The sequence below is a fragment of the Uloborus diversus genome, chromosome 6, assembly GCF_026930045.1.
Source record: "Uloborus diversus isolate 005 chromosome 6, Udiv.v.3.1, whole genome shotgun sequence".
In the NCBI taxonomy this organism is placed as follows: Eukaryota; Metazoa; Arthropoda; class Arachnida; order Araneae; family Uloboridae; genus Uloborus; species Uloborus diversus.
This window is the reverse complement of record NC_072736.1, coordinates 105,707,540-105,727,190: the sequence shown is the minus strand read 5'-3', so window position 1 is coordinate 105,727,190 and position 19,651 is coordinate 105,707,540. Positions and strand designations below refer to the sequence as shown.

Below are 19,651 nucleotides of genomic sequence, written 5' to 3'. Positions count from 1 at the left end.
GTTATTTTTTCATTTTAGATCTTAGCTTCTACTTTATAATGATTTAGTGCATTTTATAAAAATCTTATTAGTAGATTAACATTAAAAATGGATTTTTACCAATCTGATTTTTTTTAAAGAATTTCTATTTTCACGTAAAAAGTATATTTTTAAGATAGTTTAAAAAGAAAAGCTAGCATATGCAAGCTCATTTCTGAAAGTTTAAGGGCATCCAGTGATCCATTTTAAAAAAAGGAGGTAAGTTTCAGGAATTAAGAGATTTAAGGTAGGTGGTTCTACTATTTCTTTGATTAGTTACCCTTATCAATGGTATCAAAATCAATAATAATAATAAAAAAATGTTGGTATATCAAACGCCAAAAAATTTTTGATGTTATATTGGAAAGAAAATAATATTTATTAAAATCAAATCACTAAACAAAAAGTATATTAAGAAAAATAATTTACATGATCTTAATATATACATACACAGTAAAACAATATAAAAATATTGTTCAGTTCTTTTGTCCATTAATTCCTGTAATTATGTTGGCCGCCCCTGTGTTTAAATCTCAGTTCCATTTCCCTGTGATAACTTCTATCTCTGTTGACATCATGGTATGATTCATAACTCCTGCTTCTGAAATTGCTACATTCTCCATCTTGAGAGGAATTGTGGTGGTCATCACGTGGATTTTGCTTATAATGTTGCCGACCATTATTTCTATATCCATCTTGGTTCCGAGGTGAATAGTCCCTAAAATTCAAACCATATAACGTTATACACACAAAAGGTGCAAAATATTAGGATCTTAGGTTGTTAGAGTACATCTAGAATGAAATAAATTATGCTAGGATCAGAATTTTCATAAACAATTGCAAATGAATAAATCAAAAGGAATAACTTTTATCACTACAATAAAATAATACAAAGTTCACACCTATGCCAGGTTATTTCCAATTTTCCAGGCGGGGGGAGTGTGTATATTCAGCGTAAACTTAATAAGAAAATATCAGGGGAGGGGGGGGGGTGGAGAGAGAGCTGTAAACTAAATGTAAATTTTATCTGAAAACGAGGCCATGCTTTCTTGTACGTAAAAACACTAATCTTTCAAAGACAGGGGAGCTATAGACACACCCCCTGACCTCTCGAAATGATAGGTTTGGGCTTAGACCAAATTAATTGCTAGTTAGCCAGTGATAACTTGTTTGTTACTGGCTAACTAGCAATTAAATTTTACATTTTGACAGATGAAATATTCAACTGGTTCTTTATTTTTAGACTAAGTCTTTTACTCTTTTATGTCTGTGTTTGGCATCTTCAATTCAATACTGATAAACATTTGCACATAAATTTTCATTTTACAAACAGATAAGAAAATCAGGACCTTTACAATGACCATTTTATCAGTGGCAGGTGCCACTAAAGCTGAATATTTTTTATGAATTGAAAATTAACATTGTTAGTATTGATTAAATGACCTAAAATGAAAAATTCGGGATGCCACCTGAAAAGTCAGGATGGACGGCCACAGTTGACTCCTTTCTTCCTATTTAAAGCTCAATATCACTTTTCATAAAATATTAAACTTAAGAAAAATATAAACCAACACTTATTATGTCAATTCTTTGTTCTTTAAGCATGTGAATCAATCAATTTAATCATTTTTTGATCAATCGATAATTTTGAACAAAGTGGATTGGCAAAACCCCTGCCCCAAAGCAGAATACTTGACGATGTTCTGCAATGTAAAATGAATTGACCAACAGTTGTTTTTTTATTTTCGGGATTTTTAAGCAAGTAGTCCAGAAAATGCACACAGTAACACAGTTGTTTGTCCGAAGAAGCGTTCTCCTATTTTGGCATGGGTACAGGTGTCTCGAGTGGTTTTCCTTCTAAGCCTAGCAGAATGTTCTCGGCTGCCAATTCCGCCATTCGAATGCGGACGTAAAGTGTTCTGTAACTACTTCAAGCATTGTATACACAAGCAACTAATGTGACCTTTTCCACAAATTGAGAGCCCTAAATCAAAATCTTTTCATACAGGTTTTTTTTTTTTTTTTTTTTTTTTTCAGTTTTTGAAACTTCATTATTGTTATGCATTTCTGTGGAACCTAAACCAATTGAGATTCTCCAAAAATATTTTACACACTTTCTAAAATACATAAAAAGAGCAAAGATACAAAATTTTTAAAAAATCCGAACCCAGGTGTCAAACCACGTTTTTTTTGTTAATTTTACATGAAAGAAAAATTTAAAAAATTTTAATAAATAAATAAATTGCTGAAATATTAAATAAAATGAGTCGAGTTAGGGTAACAAATAATAAAACATGTCAGAGCTTTCTTATTAATAAAAATATTTTCAGGATGCAAAAAGATTGAAATCTCAAACAAGACACTCAATTTTCAGAGATGTTGGCATGTTTCCAAAACATATGTTTATTGAGGTAATTGCAGTGGATGAAGGTCGATTAGGAAAAATAAGGAAAACAAGAGAAAAATCGGAATATTTTCAGATTTAGAATCAGAATATGAAATTTCTGCAGAAAATCTTCATAAAAAGTCGATTTTCTAAAAATATCTTCCAACTCAAGATAAAACTTTGCACAAATTCTACAGAATTCTTTAAGTTCAAAGTAAATCCAAAGTTCCTGCAGATGACCAAAGTCAACATTTTTCGAAAACTTTCCACCGAATTATCATAATTTCCGAGAATTTCAGATTTTCTTCCAATTTAAAGAAATATGCAGAATTTGTGCAAAATTCTGTCTTGAGTTCGGAAATATTTGCAGAAAATCTGTGGTTTCTGCAAAAATTTCACAGAAATCTGTAGAATTTCTGCAGAAAATTTGTCTTGAGTTTTCCTCTTAAGTTGGAACAGAATAGTTCTGCAGCTCAAGCATCTGTTCTGCGACGTATGTCGCAAATTTAGAAGTAATCTGCTTTGGGTAACCCCTGTACTTTTAAAAGTGAGGGTGAAGTTGCCCCTCCCCCTTCCCATATGAGCTGTCTACGAACCAGTTAGTCTAGATCTAGTGACAAAGTTTTCTCCCTCACAGAAACCAAATTGGAATAAGAAAATAGTCAGTTCTCCTCTGCAACTACGACCAGTGTAACGAGCAAGAATTTTGTCTTCTCCCACATTCAGAGAACTACTCGAGCCAGGGGGAGACTAGTCCCTTCAATTGTACAGGAGTCCCTTTTTCTACAGCAATAAAGGTCTGCAACTCCGTTTCCCACAGCATTTGCGTATTTCTGTACCTTACGGGGGTTTTCCTCCACAGCAATGGGGGTTCGCAACTCCTAACTCCACAACATTTCGGGATCTGTGCAGTTATCTCACCAATAGTGATGTGGATTGGGTAAATACCCAGCGGGTAGGTAAATATTTTTTGGGTATTTACCCGGGTATTTACCCAAGGCCTGGGTAAATACCCAAAAACTGGGTATTTTACAAAAAAAAATGCAAAAAGTGAATGGGATTTTTTTTTTAAATCTAAATATGAAATAATTGGTAAAACTGATACATACATATGTATTACATAGTTTATAATATTTTTTATTAAAAGACTTGATGAAATTATGAAAGAAACACATCGTGAAACGAAGAATCTTTCTTTTCAATGTCATAATTGGAGAAGTATAAGCAATTCAATGATGAACTTCAGAATTTCAAAATCACAATCTAGGTTACTTATATCCAAAATGAAAAAAAAGGAAGCGTGAGGGATGTTTGAAAGAATAAACTGAGAAGTTATCAAGACACTGTGATGTTATTTATTTATTTTTTTGCTGTTTAAGTGATAATGTGGCAAATATACAAACGGTTTTCACATTAATAAGCAGAAAAAAAAATTGTTTTCTGTTGCCTTGCTCATTAGCATTTGCTCCCCGGTACTTCATGATGAATATTTATTCAAACTATTTTTAATACACGCATTAGTGATGTAGGGTGGGAAGGTAAATATTTTTTTGGGTATTCATCCGAAGGCAGGGTAATTGCGCATTTTGCAAAAACATTTTGGGTAGTATCAAAAGGTGATGATTTTCTTTTTAAAACATAAACCGAAAAATGAAAGATTAAAAATATAAAAATTTATGTATTATAATTTTTTTTAGTTAAAGGCTTAATGAAATTTTACCAAAAAAAAAACTGTCAGAATTTAGAATGAACTATTTTAAAACTTAAATGGGATGTTTGCTTTTTTTTGTAATATGTTAAGCTTTTTACTTTTTGTAGAATGGCTTTTTATATCTGAAATTTGGCTATCAACATTGAGTAGGCATATCCATTTAATGTGAATATCATATTAGATTGCTAAGTTGTTTCACACAATAATTCTTTAAATATGTGATCAAAATACAATTTTTGGGCAAAAATTTATATGGTTGGTTATATATATAGTAGAATACATACAGAAAAGTATTTTAGTTGAATATAAATTTTTGAAATAAATACCCGGGTAAATACCCATTTTGGGTATTTACCCAGGTATATACCCTGGGTATTTACCCCTAAAAATAAATACCCGGGTATTTTACATCACTACTCACCAACAAACAAACTGACAGACACATTTCTTGATCTCATAATCACCTTTAAAAAAAAATATTTATTGAGTTTCCTATTTTATTAATTTAATTTTTGGTTTTATCGCTAGTGACTTTGTTTTGGAACAATTATTGTTTGGCCCCAGGTCTAGAAATTTAGAAAATTAAGTCACTGGTTCAATGGACCAGTAACTGCAAAATTTCAGAGATCTGCGCACTTTTAGTGGTCCATTCTTGCACTCTGATTTTAAATAGTGAAAAATAAAAATTAAAAAAATGACAAAAATAGGTAAAACAAAATACATGTAATATGACTATAAGATTTAATCAGCAGTTTTCAATAGACATATTTAAGTGACTGGGGATAAGAAGGAAACAACAGGTAAGTTTTGGTTCAACAATTCTAGTAAAATCTTTACAGTTTCTTTTGTAAGAAAAGCAATAGGATGGTAAAAACAATATGCTATATTGTTGTAAAAATTTCTTAAACCATCTTTTATTGCGAAGATAACCTAAGCCAGGGTTTCCCAAACTGTGGTCCACGGACCCCTTTGAGGTTCGTCGAGCCTTTAGTAGGAGGTCCGCCACAAACTTTGAAAAAAAAATGCTTTAAACACGTTCAGTGAAATTGAAATAATGCTTTTATATTTGAAAACTTGAATTTTCACCATCAAGTATGGTGTTGTCCTTTGAACACTACTTCTCGACATCTAGAGATACCATGCAACCACCACAGTGCAAATTGCCATTACACATTAGAAACACATTTGGAAGACTTAAATTCAGAAAAAGTGTTCTAGTTGCCTGAATCTGAACTAAAGCTTGTTCCAAGTTGGCTCCATAAGAAGAAAGTGCGCTGACAAGTGCTTAAAATTTGTTTTGAATGTGTCCCGCTCGGGGTATTTGTTCAACTTAAAGATTAGAAACACGTTTGATAACATACTGATAACACATTCGTTTACAATTGTGAAATCACAGCCTTCTTTTGTGCGAATAACATTTTTCTGTATTTACCAATCAGTGTAATGTCTCAATATGATACCACTAGAAGTTTTGTTGCAATGATTGGCAGTCGATTGGTGTCGAGAATGATGGGAATAAGGACGGCCTACCCTGGTGAAAGGCCTCCCATTGCAGGCGGCAATTGACAGCTGCCGCACAATATTGCGGTAAAATTAACAACAAAAATTACCGGTAAAATCAAAGGAGTGGTCTAAATATTTTGTAAAAAGTGTCCCAAAAACTGTGTTACAAAGAAGACACATTTGTCAGCAGTCAAAAAATATTCTCAAATGAGTTCCCAGAATTGTAAAAACAGGTGCTAAACCAAATAATCATTCTGAAAAGTGTTCTCAAACTGAGTTGAAAGCTGTTCCAAAAAGTGTGCTTTAAAGTGTCCTAAAAAAAGGAGACTAGTGTCTGCATACAAAAAGTGCTCAAAATGTGTCAGAAGAATACTCTGATAAATTAAATACCACAGCTGACAAGATTTTGAACCTGATATTTGTCTCCAGTAGTTAAAAATTCCACCAGTCAGCTAAACTGACTTTGCTCTTCCATTAATTGAATGTTCAATTTTGAATTTTCATTGTTTTACTACCTAATAATTTCTGCTTGACCAATTTCATTTTTGTACTTCAGAATTTGTAAATAAAATTATCCATTGTAAACTGTCTACCAAGGAGTTATCCACAAATTATGTCATGCTTTGTGGAGCGAGATGGTTTGGGAAATTGTCTTAGTTTGCAACAAGGGAAGTGAGAGGGTTACAAGAAGAGAGACATTACACATCTTTTTAGAATAATATGCTTTTAAAAAACAGCATTAAATATGATAAGAAGAGGGGGCAAGGTGAAGTGCAATATTCTGTGAAAAATGAGGGATGGGGTCAAGCATGTTAAAAAAAAAAAATTCGTGAAATCATTTATGGAAAGCAGGGTTGGCAAGTTTCTGTCGAGGCGGTTAAAACTAGTGGTAGAAACCGGTTAAAACCCGCATGGCAAAAAACACTTTCTGCCACATTTGCCACTAGCAAAAACTCACAAAATGACAAAAAAATAATTATTGACACACAATAGAAAATGCATGGAAAAAAAATTAATTGTTAACCAAAGCACAATTTAATTACAATATTATCATAATTCAAAATCAAATGTTTCTTTTTTTGAACCCTGCAGTTATCTCTTGAAAAAGGTGGTTTCTAAAAATCTAAAGTTTCTCAATTGAATATGCACAAATGAGAAACTTTAGAATATTCTTGCAACAGAAGAGCTATCAGGCCTCCAGCATCAAGGAACAAGCGATGTTCGTGAAACTTTCATCAATTGTATATTTTTTTAAACTGGTCCATCATGTGAAACTGGGGTAGTGGTAAAAACTTGACTGGAAAAATAAGTTTCAAGAGATGGGGCCAATTTGTTTTGCAAAGTTGTGACATTAGATAGAAATTCTACGTTAATATTGGCAAGTAAAATTCTGGCACTTTCTTCTTGATGCAAAAGATAATTTCAATCACAAGCAATTCAGATGAAGCATATAAGCAAGCAAATTACAATCAGTAATGCCTGTTTAATTCTGTATGTCACTCTTCTTTCTTAAGCAACCATATGATTTTTCGTGGTTTGTTAGATTAATCCAAACATTAGAGCATCTGCAATTGAAAAGTTTCCTTTACGAACAAAATCAAGGGCACTAGCTTAGGATTTTATTGTTTTAAATGATAAAATAAAGCTTATTTTTTTAGTTTACTTTAACAAATATCATTTAGTAATTACTTGAGTTTTTAAAGACACTTTTCAGTTTTTGCCAGTTCCTGCCAGTTTTTACCAGTTATAACCAGTTCCTGCCACTGGCACAGAAAAAACTAGTTTCTGCCGGCAGAAAGCCAACCCTGATGGAAAGCCCCCCCCCCCCCGCCCAAGAGCTTTTTTTTTTAAAATGGTCTGCCCAAAACACTGACCTACGAAAGTTTGGGAAGCCCTGCTCTAAATAATGCAATTAAAGGCAAACTTTCAACTAATTCGAAAAATTACGATGCTTATAGACAGTATTCAAAACGAAAAAAGGAATAAAATTTCACTCGTCCCACATACCACTAAAACTTGTATTCTGCTGGTCCGATGGATGTTTGTGTGGTCCTGGACCAGTGGATCACTGATAATTTTGAACCATGATTTATTAAACAACGGCAACAAATTTAAGTCTGCTGGATATGGGCTATTGACTGAAAATTTGAGCTTTCTGGTCTGTATAAGTTCCTCAAAAACTAAATAAGGTAGGTAAATCCAAAAAGATAAGAAAAAAAAATCCCATTTCTGAAATATTTGAATCAATCCTTTTAAAATGAATCGAAATAAAAATATCGCAATGAGGAAATTGATATTTTACAATCAAGTTTTGTTAGCAATGGGAAAAGTTAGAACCCGCAGTCCCCATCTTTATAGTATATTACTATTTTAAGAAAAGTTACATAAATATTTGATCATGTTCTTGTATTAACTATCTAGTTAATATACTGTTACAGAGTTATCAATAATAGGAACTTCAGGTGACCTCATATCCCATTTTCAGATATCCTGAACAAAGGGCGTATCCAGCTCAACATAGGTCAGGCCCAGGGTAGCCTCGAATGGGAAGTCACTGTGACCTCAAAAAACTTTCCTACTTTGGAAAGATGTCTGACGATTTGGCAAAAATATTATCATTCGGCAAAATTTGGAGCTTCATCCGGGAAATTGAGAGTTTCCGCCCTCCCAAAAATTTATAATTTGGGGCCCCACTGGGCAGGCCCATCATTTGGGCAATTAGACAATTGGTCTATTGCCCTGCAAGATTTTGGAAGTAATGTAATTCTAAAATGTAGCAGTTATAACTCAACTGAACACCAACTTTCCTTTTTCAATGGACCCCCAAAGAAGATAGATACGCTTTCAAACTGAGTGACAAATTTACTACAGCCCAACTTATTGATAAATTTAGAAATTGAAGCAACCGTCACTATTAAGAGATTTTTTTGGGGGGGGGTTTTATAATACGGATTTTTTATTGGCAGTTGCCGACCCTCGTCCCCTTTCCCCCTAACTGTTTAAACAAGTGACAACAGTCATGCGTCAAAAATTTGCCAACCTTGAATGCATAAAATGTGACAATAGACAAACCATTTTTTATTCCATTGTTTTTGAGCTATTCTCCAAGGATGAATGACAGCAGGAGGAGTCAAATTTTTGGATTTCAGCTCCATAAACAAAGAATCTTCTTCAGTAAACCTGTCCCTAAACATTTCTTCAAACTTCGCAACACTTTCAGAATCTTTTTGTTCGTCTACTTCGCTCATATTGCTAGTTTATCAGTAGGTTGCTTCTGTTTATAAAATGTTGAATTAGTAAACAAAAATCACCATTAAAATTGTTTCATATCTGCAACCGTAAGCGAAAAAGTCTGCTACTCTTTTCACTTCATTTCAAAAGTCTACAAGTGTCTGCTACTCCTCGATTTTTCTAGCAACCTTTGAAGTAACTTGGCGTGGTTTCAGACGTCCTCGATATTTGGCGATCACGTTCGCGTTGTTTTTTGGCAGCAACTGCTGCGCCTCGTGCTTTTCTCAGCATTCTTTCCCATATGGATAGTATTTTTTATTTTAATGATCTAATTATTGTAATTATGGAGAAATGATTTTTGAAGTAGGGGCGAAGTTTTCTTCATTTGAACAAATACAATACACCAATGTTTTTGGCGGACGAGAGTGCCAAAAAAACGAAAGAAGACAAAAATGAAAGGAAATCCAAGTGAGTATACGTTTTGTGTGTTGACCAGTACACCGAACTGACATGTAAGAAATTTAATCTAATTTTCTTACAAGTTGCTTCCTCTTTAAAAAATAATACTACGTTGCATATATTAGCTGTTTTATAAGGTTATAAATAACTACATTGCTCAAATTGTGTCGGAATCTATTAATGAGCCTAAGTTTGCCGATGATTGGTTTTATGAACCGTATTTAGTCACCAAAGAAGATTTCTGTTGTTTTTGGGACCTTGATTTGGTGTATTTTTAATCAACATAAATGCAGCTTTCTGTTTGATGATACATTTATTGCATTAACTGCCATTTTTTATACTAAGAGCTCCTACAGCTCAACAGGCAATTAAAATAGCTATGGGTTATTATTTTATACTTAATGCTAATTGCTTCATGTAATATCTTTTCAATAATGTTTTTATAGGTCTTTTACTGTGTGTTATTCTTGTTGCACTGTAATGTTGGTATTATATTCCTGGCTTCTTTTTTCTTTTCATGGCAATGCATTACTGGTCCCATTTTTGTGAGGCTACGTTTATCTTAAGATGGACAGCATTTTGTCGAGTGGATGTAAATAACAGCTAAATCTTTGGTGATTTTGACCTGGAGTTTATGGCAACTATGACGTTAGGCGACTGCAATGGTTTCACTCGCATGAACAAACGGAAAGTACCCAAGGATAATTTGGTAAGGCAAATTTAAATAATTAAATTTATTTTATGTTTCACAAAAGAACTAGATGAGTGCCCAAAAAAACAGTATTGAAAACTTCAATCATTAAAGAATCAAATATGTATTTAAAAATTGATGCACGTAGTTAATCTATTACAAAATTGTGTCACTCCGCTTTGCATGTGGATAATATGATTTGATGCCGGTGAAATGTTACAATGTATTTAATATTTCGTATTGAGGTGTAAATGATGTTTGATGCACTTTTGAATCCATTGGGAGACCTGGAATCCTATTTTCTAAAGTATTAACCTTGAAGTGGCCTGTATTGAAGCACTGATCACAACTGGTGTGTTTATCTTATATGTCTGCGAGCACTCCAGGTTAAAATGCATTGTGTGCAAAGTGTTTCCCCGCTTGATATTTGGTATTCTTGATTTTTTTTTATGCACAGAAGGCAGAAATTCATATTAATTTGCTATAATTGTTCTCCTTTTGGATGCTATTCTATATTGTTCATCTGAGTAAGTAGAAACCTGGTGTAATAGACAACAGAAATATAATAATTTGTTTATGAAAACAGGGAAAACTCATGCATTGCGTACTATTCCATTGTGATGCATTGTAATATTGTTGCATTTAAGATTTAAATTAAGTTGTTTTTTTCCCCCCCACAGTTAAAGAAGTATTTTGGGTGTGCAGCTTCAGAAACTGAATTCCTTACTGAATGGTACATGGTAGAGAGATTTGGCTTCATTTACTGTCAGTCATTTCCTCTGCTTGTACTTTTCAGTTTAGCCTGAGCCTGAAGAGTAACAACTGAATCAACAGAAGTATGGATATGTACAATGTTTCAAGGGTTTTCATCTGTAGAGGTAATCAAGTAGAAAATCATACAACTTTTGACTTTAAAAGTTGACAAATGACACAAGCCTACATGAACTTTTTCCTATGTGTTCTAACTTTTGATTGTTTATTGATTTGTGTTCGAAAAAAGTTAAACAGAGTAAGCTATTAAAAACAGCTTGTTAACCTATTAAAACTATTAAATAAATGATTTAATTAGAAATAGATGAGAAATACAATACAGTTGACTCTATTTAACGACTTTCAGGGGACCACAAAAAAATCGTACTTAAATAGAATGCTTCTAAAACTGCAGTGGAGTATCTGGGACTATGAAAAGTCATTCAATAGAATGTAGTTAAACAGAGAACCAACTGCAATTTGATATTTGAAAAAGTAGAAAAAACAATGCATTGTGTATTATTCCAGTATGATTATGATGCATGGTAATATTGGTGCATTTAAGTTTTAAATTAAGTTGTTTTTTCCCCTGCAGTCCAAGAAGTATTTTGCATGTGCAGATGCAGAAACTCTAAATGGCACATAGTAGAGAGATTTGGCTTCATTTGCTGTCATTTCCTCTGCTTATGCTTTTCAATTTAGTCAGAGCCTGAAGAGTAATAACTGATTCAACAGAAGTATGAATGTGTGTGATATTTCAAGAGTTTTAATCTGTAATAAGTAATCAAGGAGGAAATTATTCAACTTTAAAATCATCAAATAACATGTACATGAATTTTTTCCTTATGTTCTAACTTTTTATTATTCATTGATTTGTGTTATGCAGTTGACTCTAACTCAAATATTTTTTTATTTCATAGATTTCATTGGGTCCCTAACTCTTGAGAAGGCTGTGGTTGCTTCCCGTAACTCAAAGGTTACAGCCGGTTTTTCAGGACTTTGTGATTGAGAGTTAACTGTACTATGTAGTATTTTGTCTACACATCTGAGGAGCAAAAGCGAACTGTGTTAGCTTTAGCTAACTGAGCTGTTAGCGAAAGATAACAGCTCAGGCTCATTGATCTCTTGAATTTACAGTGATTGGCATAGCTAACCTAAATTAATTTTTACTGTGTATTTGTTAGGTAATTTTTATGCCTTCTGAAACCTCTTTACACACCCTTGATGAAAAAGTTACCCAATTTTACTCCATATAGAGATGTTTGGAGCTTCTTTAGATCACCTGTTTCTTTCATGTCTTGATATCTCTTACCCCATCTTTGTTAATAGCACCCATAATTTTTGTAAAATAGTTTAAATGAAAATTCAAAAAGTAAGTTTTTAAGCTCAATGGAAGACTTAAGTAGGAGCATATTCTTGAAGATTTAAAGCTTGGATCCTCCTTTTTGTACATATTTGCCTAGAAGCTTGTTAAGACAACTTTAATGGCATCCTACGTAGAACGTGTGATGCAGGATAATGGTAGAACTAACGAGACATTGGGACAAAATATTGAAAGTATTTTGTGTAATTTGTCTGCTTGTCATTAAAAAAGGGTGGAAGTATCTGAAGACATAACATGCCTCATAACAATTCCTTTAAGAGGAATTGGTTAATTTTTAAAAGGTTTTTACCATATTTTTTTTAGGCTTGCTCCATTTCCCTTGAATTAGGATCTTTTGATCAAATCCAATTTGTTAAACAGTTATATTTCTGTTTCATTCATGAAGAAATAAAGATTTGATCATTTAAATTGTTACCTACTATGGGTATATTTTTGGAAGCTATAAATAAAGTTCTTGTATCAAATCTATGTGTCTGTATATTTAATGTTTTCTACCAGATTGTTATAAATTTTCTGCAACCTCTCAAATTAGCTACTATGTATTTTTTAACAGCTACATCTAGCCATTTCATATAAATCTTAGAAGTGTGGTGGAAAAAAAAAAACATTTTAATCATTTGAAGTTTGGTTGCTAATATTGCGAATAAGTTTTGGTTCAGTTATGTTAGGACAAATGATGAGTAAAAGAAATTGTTTCAGACAAGCACTGCTCATGGATCCTTCAAGTGTGCATATTAGAGAGGATATGAATTTCTTTTTCAAATTAATACATGATTTATGATTATCTGTTTTTAGCTGATAACCCTCACACATTTTCACTTGTTTTAGTTTTAGCCATGATTTCTTAGATTTCAAAATTTTCTTAGATTCTGTCATTTTTTTTCAAGCATTTGCAGCGTAGCACATTCTGGTCAAGAGACCCCACAGTAATACAAAGACCACACATAAACTTTGATTTCAATTTTACTTGAAAACGTATAAATTGTTGTAACTTGAAAAAAAAAAAAAAGCCCCTGCCATTCATTTGAATTTTGACGTCATGAATTCAAATTATGTTTCTTGAAATCACGAATTGCGATAGGACCCTACTCGTTGAGTTTCTTGTTTCTATATATAGAATGGAAGTAGAGGACAAATTCACACTCATATCATGACCAGTGGATTTCTAGGTTAGGTAAAACGAGGCATTTTCATTAAAAAAAACTAGTAATTAGGATGGGGTAATAAAGATAAGATATGACCAAATTGCACTCGTGCACTTTTCATAAAGGTTATACTTACAGCGTATAATGTTATACTTTTATCCTTACCAGAATTAAGTATTTTTAGATGTTTTTCCCAAAAATACTTGATTTTATACAAAAAAAACCCTTTATGCAAAAACTATTTGAGGTAAGCCTTGAGATTTGTAACCATGACGACGAAAATTAGTCTCGCTAAATAAATATTTAAAACATTAAATTTTTATTTGTTTATAAATATTATTAATTTCCTCATTATTTGGGGTTTGTGTATACATATTTTATATTTGTTTTCTCCTATTATGGGAAGAAAAAAGGAAAATAAATTTTTTGATTAATTTTGTTATTAATGACTCAAGAATCTCAACGGAATATCAATTTTCCTTGATGTGGAGTTGAGATACGTCCATTAATTAGCATATCAATCACTTAAATTTATTTTACCGATTAATCAGTGAAAAGATTATTCTTGGCGTTTTTTTTTTTTCCTACCCTAACCTAAACTCCAAATTCGACATACAGAATCTGCTTTTCCCACTTCTGTAATGCGCTAAGGTTTTTTTCTTTCTAGGAATAAATGGTTTTGAGGTTTTGTTTTTTTTACTGGGAGTTGCCCCCTCCCCCTCCCCCCCAAAGGATGAATTAATTTCACTACTTTATTTATTACATTTTAATTGACTTTTCTTTTGCATTTTTTACGTAGTTAATTAAAAAGAACACAAAACACACATAGCATATTTGCTTGCTAAGGAAGTATAACTGGAGTCATAGGCTCAGAGTTGCAGAATACATTTAACTCACTAGTTTCGAATTCAAGGGACCGTATTATCGCGATTCGTCCACTAATTCTTCTTTGATGAAATCAATAATTATTTTGATTTTTTTTAATTTTTCTTTTTTGATTTGTAGGCGCGCCTAAAAGAGTCATTTTGATCCAGGAACCTATTTGCGATTCTTTTTCAGCTTATAAAAAATGCAAAATGAAAGAAATCATATGGTAGTTTCTTGGAAAAACCATGATTTTTAATGGAAACGGCATGTAGTATCAATATGTTATCTCGACTGTATCATGGTTTCAAGAACAAATCAGCAATTGTTTTGAAATTCAAACAAAAATAGTTTCTGAATTCTTCAGTAAAACTTATATGTTATGATTTTCTTTATAAATTAATTTAAAAAACTCAAGTGAGGTATGGGTTTATTTAATAACCTTGCCCTTGTGTTATAATCTTAATGGCAAATGTTCCTGAATAAAACTGCTCATTGTCTAGCATCTCGGTGACATTATATTGGGTTTAGTATTTAAATGGCTAGAAACATTAAAGATGTTTTCGGTCCACATTAAAAGTATATTAGGAAAGGAGAAATAAAGTCATTAAAACTTTATTATGAAACATCGAAGGTGGCGCGGGGGAAGGGCTATTCAATTTTCCGTACCCCCTCCAAATGATTTTTCTTTATCCGCCCCTGCTGGCTGGTCGTCGTATTTGTATTAGTTAATCAGCACAAAAGTACTTTTTTTTTATATCAGGGACAATTGCCACAATAGGCCATATAGGGGGGGGGGGTCAGGCCCGTTATTTGGACAGTTTAGTCTTAAAGGAGGGTAGTCTCCGATTGAAGGAAAACTCAAGCTCTGGTGGTCCTGTATTGGTAGGCCCAATTTTTTTCTTGACAAGGGGCTCTGTTTTTTATTTTACTTTGAACTGAGCAGGACCGGATCTATAAATTTTGTGCCCCAAAATCTGTAGGGCTCTTCCCTTAGTAGTATGTGTGTGACGCAATTAAGTATTTGTGTATTTTTTTATTTTTATTTATTTAATTAACTTTTTTTTTTCAATTTTTCCCCAATTTCTTGGGTCGTTGGGCCCCTTGCACCGCAGGGTCTGCAGGTACGCAGATCCAGCCCTGGAACCGAGGACACTCATGCTCCCCTCTCCCATTGTGCATATATACAGTAGGGGATTCATAAACTATATCGTCCAAATAAGCTGTGCTGTCTGTGTGTAGCTCAGAACCACGGTTACAAAGCAAGATTCATGCTTACATATGACGTTAACGTAATGCTGACGCGCGATATGCATACAAAGTCGAAGTCGGATTTCTCTCCTGAAGAAATACTAAAAATGATGCTGAACAAAAAAAGTCAACAGTTTCGGAATAGTGTTGACCTTGCCAATATTCATTAAGATAAAATATAGTAGTTGACATTAGTCCAAAAAAATTTTATGACGGGGGGGGGGGGTGGCCGTCGACACCTCCTAATCCCCAAAAGTGACAATCTTGGAATGAAGAAACAGTTTAATAGCATCAAGAGTGCCTAATCTTTCTCATGAGCGATGTCCTAACTCCATTTAACCCCAGAGTATATTGATATATCATTGTGATCCCGGAAAATGGACGCTCACCCAGTAAGCAAAATATCTTGCCTCAGTATTGCATAAAGGTTGACATGCAAGAAAAATCATCTTGCATTAATGCTGCCTCAATGTTGTTATGTTACTCCCTTTATGCTGTCAGCAGGCTGCCACAATATTGACTGACAAGGTGTATGCAGCATAATATCAGGAAAATATCAAGGTAGGCTGCTTTTGTAATATTGCATACGTATTGATATGACAGGATAATATCAAGATGTTGTCATGACAGCATGAAATCAAGGTCTAGGCAAGATGATCTTACTTTTGTAATCTTGCATACGTATTGATATGACAGGATAATATCAAGATGTTGTCATGACAGCATGAAATCAAGGTCTAGGCAAGATGATCTTGCTTTTGTAATATTGCATACGTATTGATATGACAGGAAAATGTCAGGATACATTGACATGACAGTATGAAATCAGTACGTTTGCAAGGTGTTTTATCCATTTATTTATCTGTATTATTTTCACTTTAAACTCGAGAATTAAATTTCGTTCTTTAATTATTTCTGTTATTCTTCAAGATAGTTTTCTAGTCTGAGAATATTTTCTTAAAGTTGACATCTGATCGGAAATTCATATAAAGGTATTAATAGTACTCGCAATTTAATTAAAAAAAATGAAAGTTTCTTCGTTTTGTGTAATACTTGACTTATTTTTTAAATTCATGCTTCTAATTGTATTGTAACGGATTCGGTGCGACTTCCACTTTCTTGAAATGAAGACACAGTTCTTGATAAAAACACAGGAAATTTATTTACACTATGTACAGGAAAGATCTTCAACAACTGCTAAATTACTCATCAGCAATTAAGCAATTATCACACAACACCGTAAACTCAACGTTTACACACGTATTTACTTCCAAATACGAAAACAACACAGCGAAATGCCTCGCTATAAACAGAGCTAATACACACACTCAGTTCGAAATCTGAATCGAAACTAACTGTTTATCATCGCTAACGGCTTAAATACACCGAAAAGAAATTTCTCAAATATTCCACACGCTTCTGTAAAGTAGTAGACCGTTATCAATGAAAAGAAAGAAAATAGGGGTCGTATAATTTAGCCGAATGAAAAAGGGGTTGTATATTCATTACGGGAAACTATTTACAGGTTACGTTCCTACAATAATTACTATTTACAGGATTTGTAACATTGCCCCCTTCCTAAGGACTGCACGTCCCGGGCAGTACAATCCCCAGAAAGGGTGCCAAACTTCTATCACAAGTTTACAAATATACACATTAATTAATAACTAACAGATACAGAAAACACAATAATAACAAGAAATATTACTAAACATTAAAAGCAAAAATTATCTACAACTTTTATGTGATCAACCATGGTTGCTTACGTAATACTCATGAACTATGGCCATAGTATGGGGCTAACCGATCATAATGTACAACCCTAGGTTTTGCATTAGGTGATTTTTGGATCCTCACTACGACGTCATTTAGTCGGTTAAGGACTTTGTAGGGTCCATCCCAATGCGACTGCAATTTGGGTGACAGACCTTTCCGTCGGATGGGATTCCATAACCAAACCTTGTCGCCTTCGTTGAATTCATGTCCAGTAGACCTTGTGTCGTATCGGGTCTTCATCTTCTCCGCCGCGATGTTGATTCGCTCTCGTGCGAAGTTATGAACGTCTTCCAACCGGGCCTGGAGATCCTGGATGTACTCCTCAGGCGATGAAGGCGCATCCGGAGGACGACCGAAGACGAGATCACAAGGTAGTCGAAGCTCTCGTCCAAAGAGCATCTGAGATGGGGCATATCCGGTAGTCTCGTGGACAGCACTGCGGTAGGCCAGCAGGAACAAAGGTAGCTTCTTGTCCCAATCCTGTTGATTTCTGGATACCATAAGTGAGAGATTATTCAGGATTGTGCGGTTAAATCTCTCCACCATGCCGTCTGATTGTGGGTGTAGTGGTGTTGTCCTAGTTTTCTCAATTCCGAGAATTTGACATAGGCCCTTAAACACAGCAGAGATGAAATTCCTCCCTTGATCGGAATGAATCTGCAAAGGTGTTCCATATCTCGAGATCCAGTGTTGGACTAGAGTCTCTGCTACGGTGGTAGCCTCTTGATCTGGAATGGGATATGCTTCCGGCCATTTGGTGAAGTAGTCGATGGAAACAAGAATGTATTTGTTCCCATCAGCAGTTCTTGGTAGAGGACCCAGGATGTCGATCCCAATTCGTTCGAAAGGAGCTCCAACGTTGTACAGATGCAGCTTCCCTCTGCTTCTCTTCTTCGGTCCTTTGCGAGCAGCACAGGCGTCACAAGAATGGCACCACTTCTCCACGTCATCCTTCGCCTTGCTCCAGAAGAAGCGCTCCCGAACTTTATTGAGGGTTTTCAAGACACCAAAATGTCCTCCAGTCGCACTACTATGTATTTCTTTCAAAACATCTGAAATCCTTGATCGGGGAAGTAGTAACTGCCACCTAGATGTTTTACCGTCGTCAGATTCCCATTTCCGGTGTAGCACGCCGTTCCGTAAATGGAGTGAGTTCCATAAAGCCCAGTATCTTTTTGTTGCAGGACTGAAGATGGAAACGTCCTGCCAGCTAGGGCGTCGACTGTCACTTTCCATGAACTCTAAAATTGGTTTTATGTCGGGGTCTTCAAGTTGATCTTTTCGAACTTGGTCATCACTCCATGGATCAGGTTCTGATGATGTTGGAGTCACTGTCACCTGATAGGCGGTAGGGCTAGTCGTTCCATACTGTTTCTCGATTCGGGAACAATAGTGGCAGTTCTCAGGACAGGGTCTCCTTGATAAAGCGTCAGCATTACCGTGAGATAACCCTTTTCGATGCTTGATCTCCATGTCATATTCCTGGAGCCGCTGTATCCATCTGGCTATCTGGCCTTCCGGATTTTTGAAGTTCAAAAGCCAAGTTAACGAAACATGATCTGTCAGAAGCAGAAACTTTCGGCCGTAGAGGTAATGATGGAAGTGTTCTACAGCTTTCACTATGGCCAGTAACTCCTTTCTGGTGACGCAGTAATTTCGCTCCGACTTTGATAAGCATTTGCTCCAGTAAGCGATGACATGTTCATTTCCGTCAATTTCTTGGGATAAAACAGCTCCGATGCCCTCGTTGCTCGCATCAGTGTCCAGGAGGAAGGATTTTTCAGGCTGAGGATAGGCGAGGATAGGCGTTGATGTTAAAGCCTCCTTCAGTCGTAGAAATGCATCTTCGCATTCTTTGGACCATTCGAACTTTTGCTTGCTCTCAGTCAGCTTATGCAAAGGTCGTGCAATGTTGGAAAAACCCTTCACAAACTTCCTGTAGTACGTGCAGAGCCCCAGGAAACTTCGCAGCTGATGGATGTTTTCGGGACGACTCCAACTCTTGACCGCAGATACCTTTTCTGGATCGGTTTGTACACCTTCAGAAGAGATGATGTGACCAAGGTAGTTCACTTCCCGGCGGAACAAATTACATTTGGACGGACTTAACTTAAGATTGGCTTCCTTAAGCTTTTGCAGCACCTTCCTAAGATTTGCCAGATGTTCTTCGAAACTGCGTCCCACGATGATGATATCGTCTAAGTAGACCAGACAGGATTCGTAGGAAAGTCCTCTTAACACTGTCTCCATAAGACGCTCGAACGTAGCTGGTGCATTGCAGAGGCCGAAGGGCATCACTTTAAACTGCCATAAGCCTTGCCCAGTTGTAAACGCTGTCTTCTCTCGGTCATCAGGGTGTATTTCAACCTGCCAGTAGCCGCTCTTCAAGTCCAGGGTCGAAAACCACTTGTGTCCGGAAAGAGTGTCCAAGGTGTCGTCTATCCGTGGAAGAGGGTAACTGTCTTTCTTGGTGATTTCATTC

The 19,651-nt window shown here is 34.9% G+C and overlaps 1 protein-coding gene across 1 annotated transcript; it reads right to left on the bottom strand.

The window, feature by feature from the left end:
• Positions 1-364: 364 nt before the first annotated feature.
• LOC129225113 (RNA guanine-N7 methyltransferase activating subunit-like) lies at positions 365-8,946 on the bottom strand. Its single transcript, XM_054859672.1, has 2 exons — positions 8,691-8,946; positions 365-736 (listed from the first exon to the last, which is right to left on the bottom strand). Exons 1-2 carry the CDS (start codon positions 8,864-8,866, stop codon positions 511-513), a joined length of 402 nt encoding a protein of 133 aa, XP_054715647.1. The 5' UTR covers positions 8,867-8,946; the 3' UTR covers positions 365-510.
• Positions 8,947-19,651: the final 10,705 nt, after the last annotated feature.

Excerpts from the sequence above, each read along its gene's own strand:
- LOC129225113 (XM_054859672.1), bottom strand. The coding sequence starts at position 8,866 with ATGAGCGAAGTAGACGAACAAAAAGATTCTGAAAGTGTTGCGAAGTTT. Across the intron at positions 737-8,690 it reads AAACAATGGAATAAAAAATG|GGACTATTCACCTCGGAACC; the intron begins GTTTGTCTATTG and ends TTTGAATTTTAG.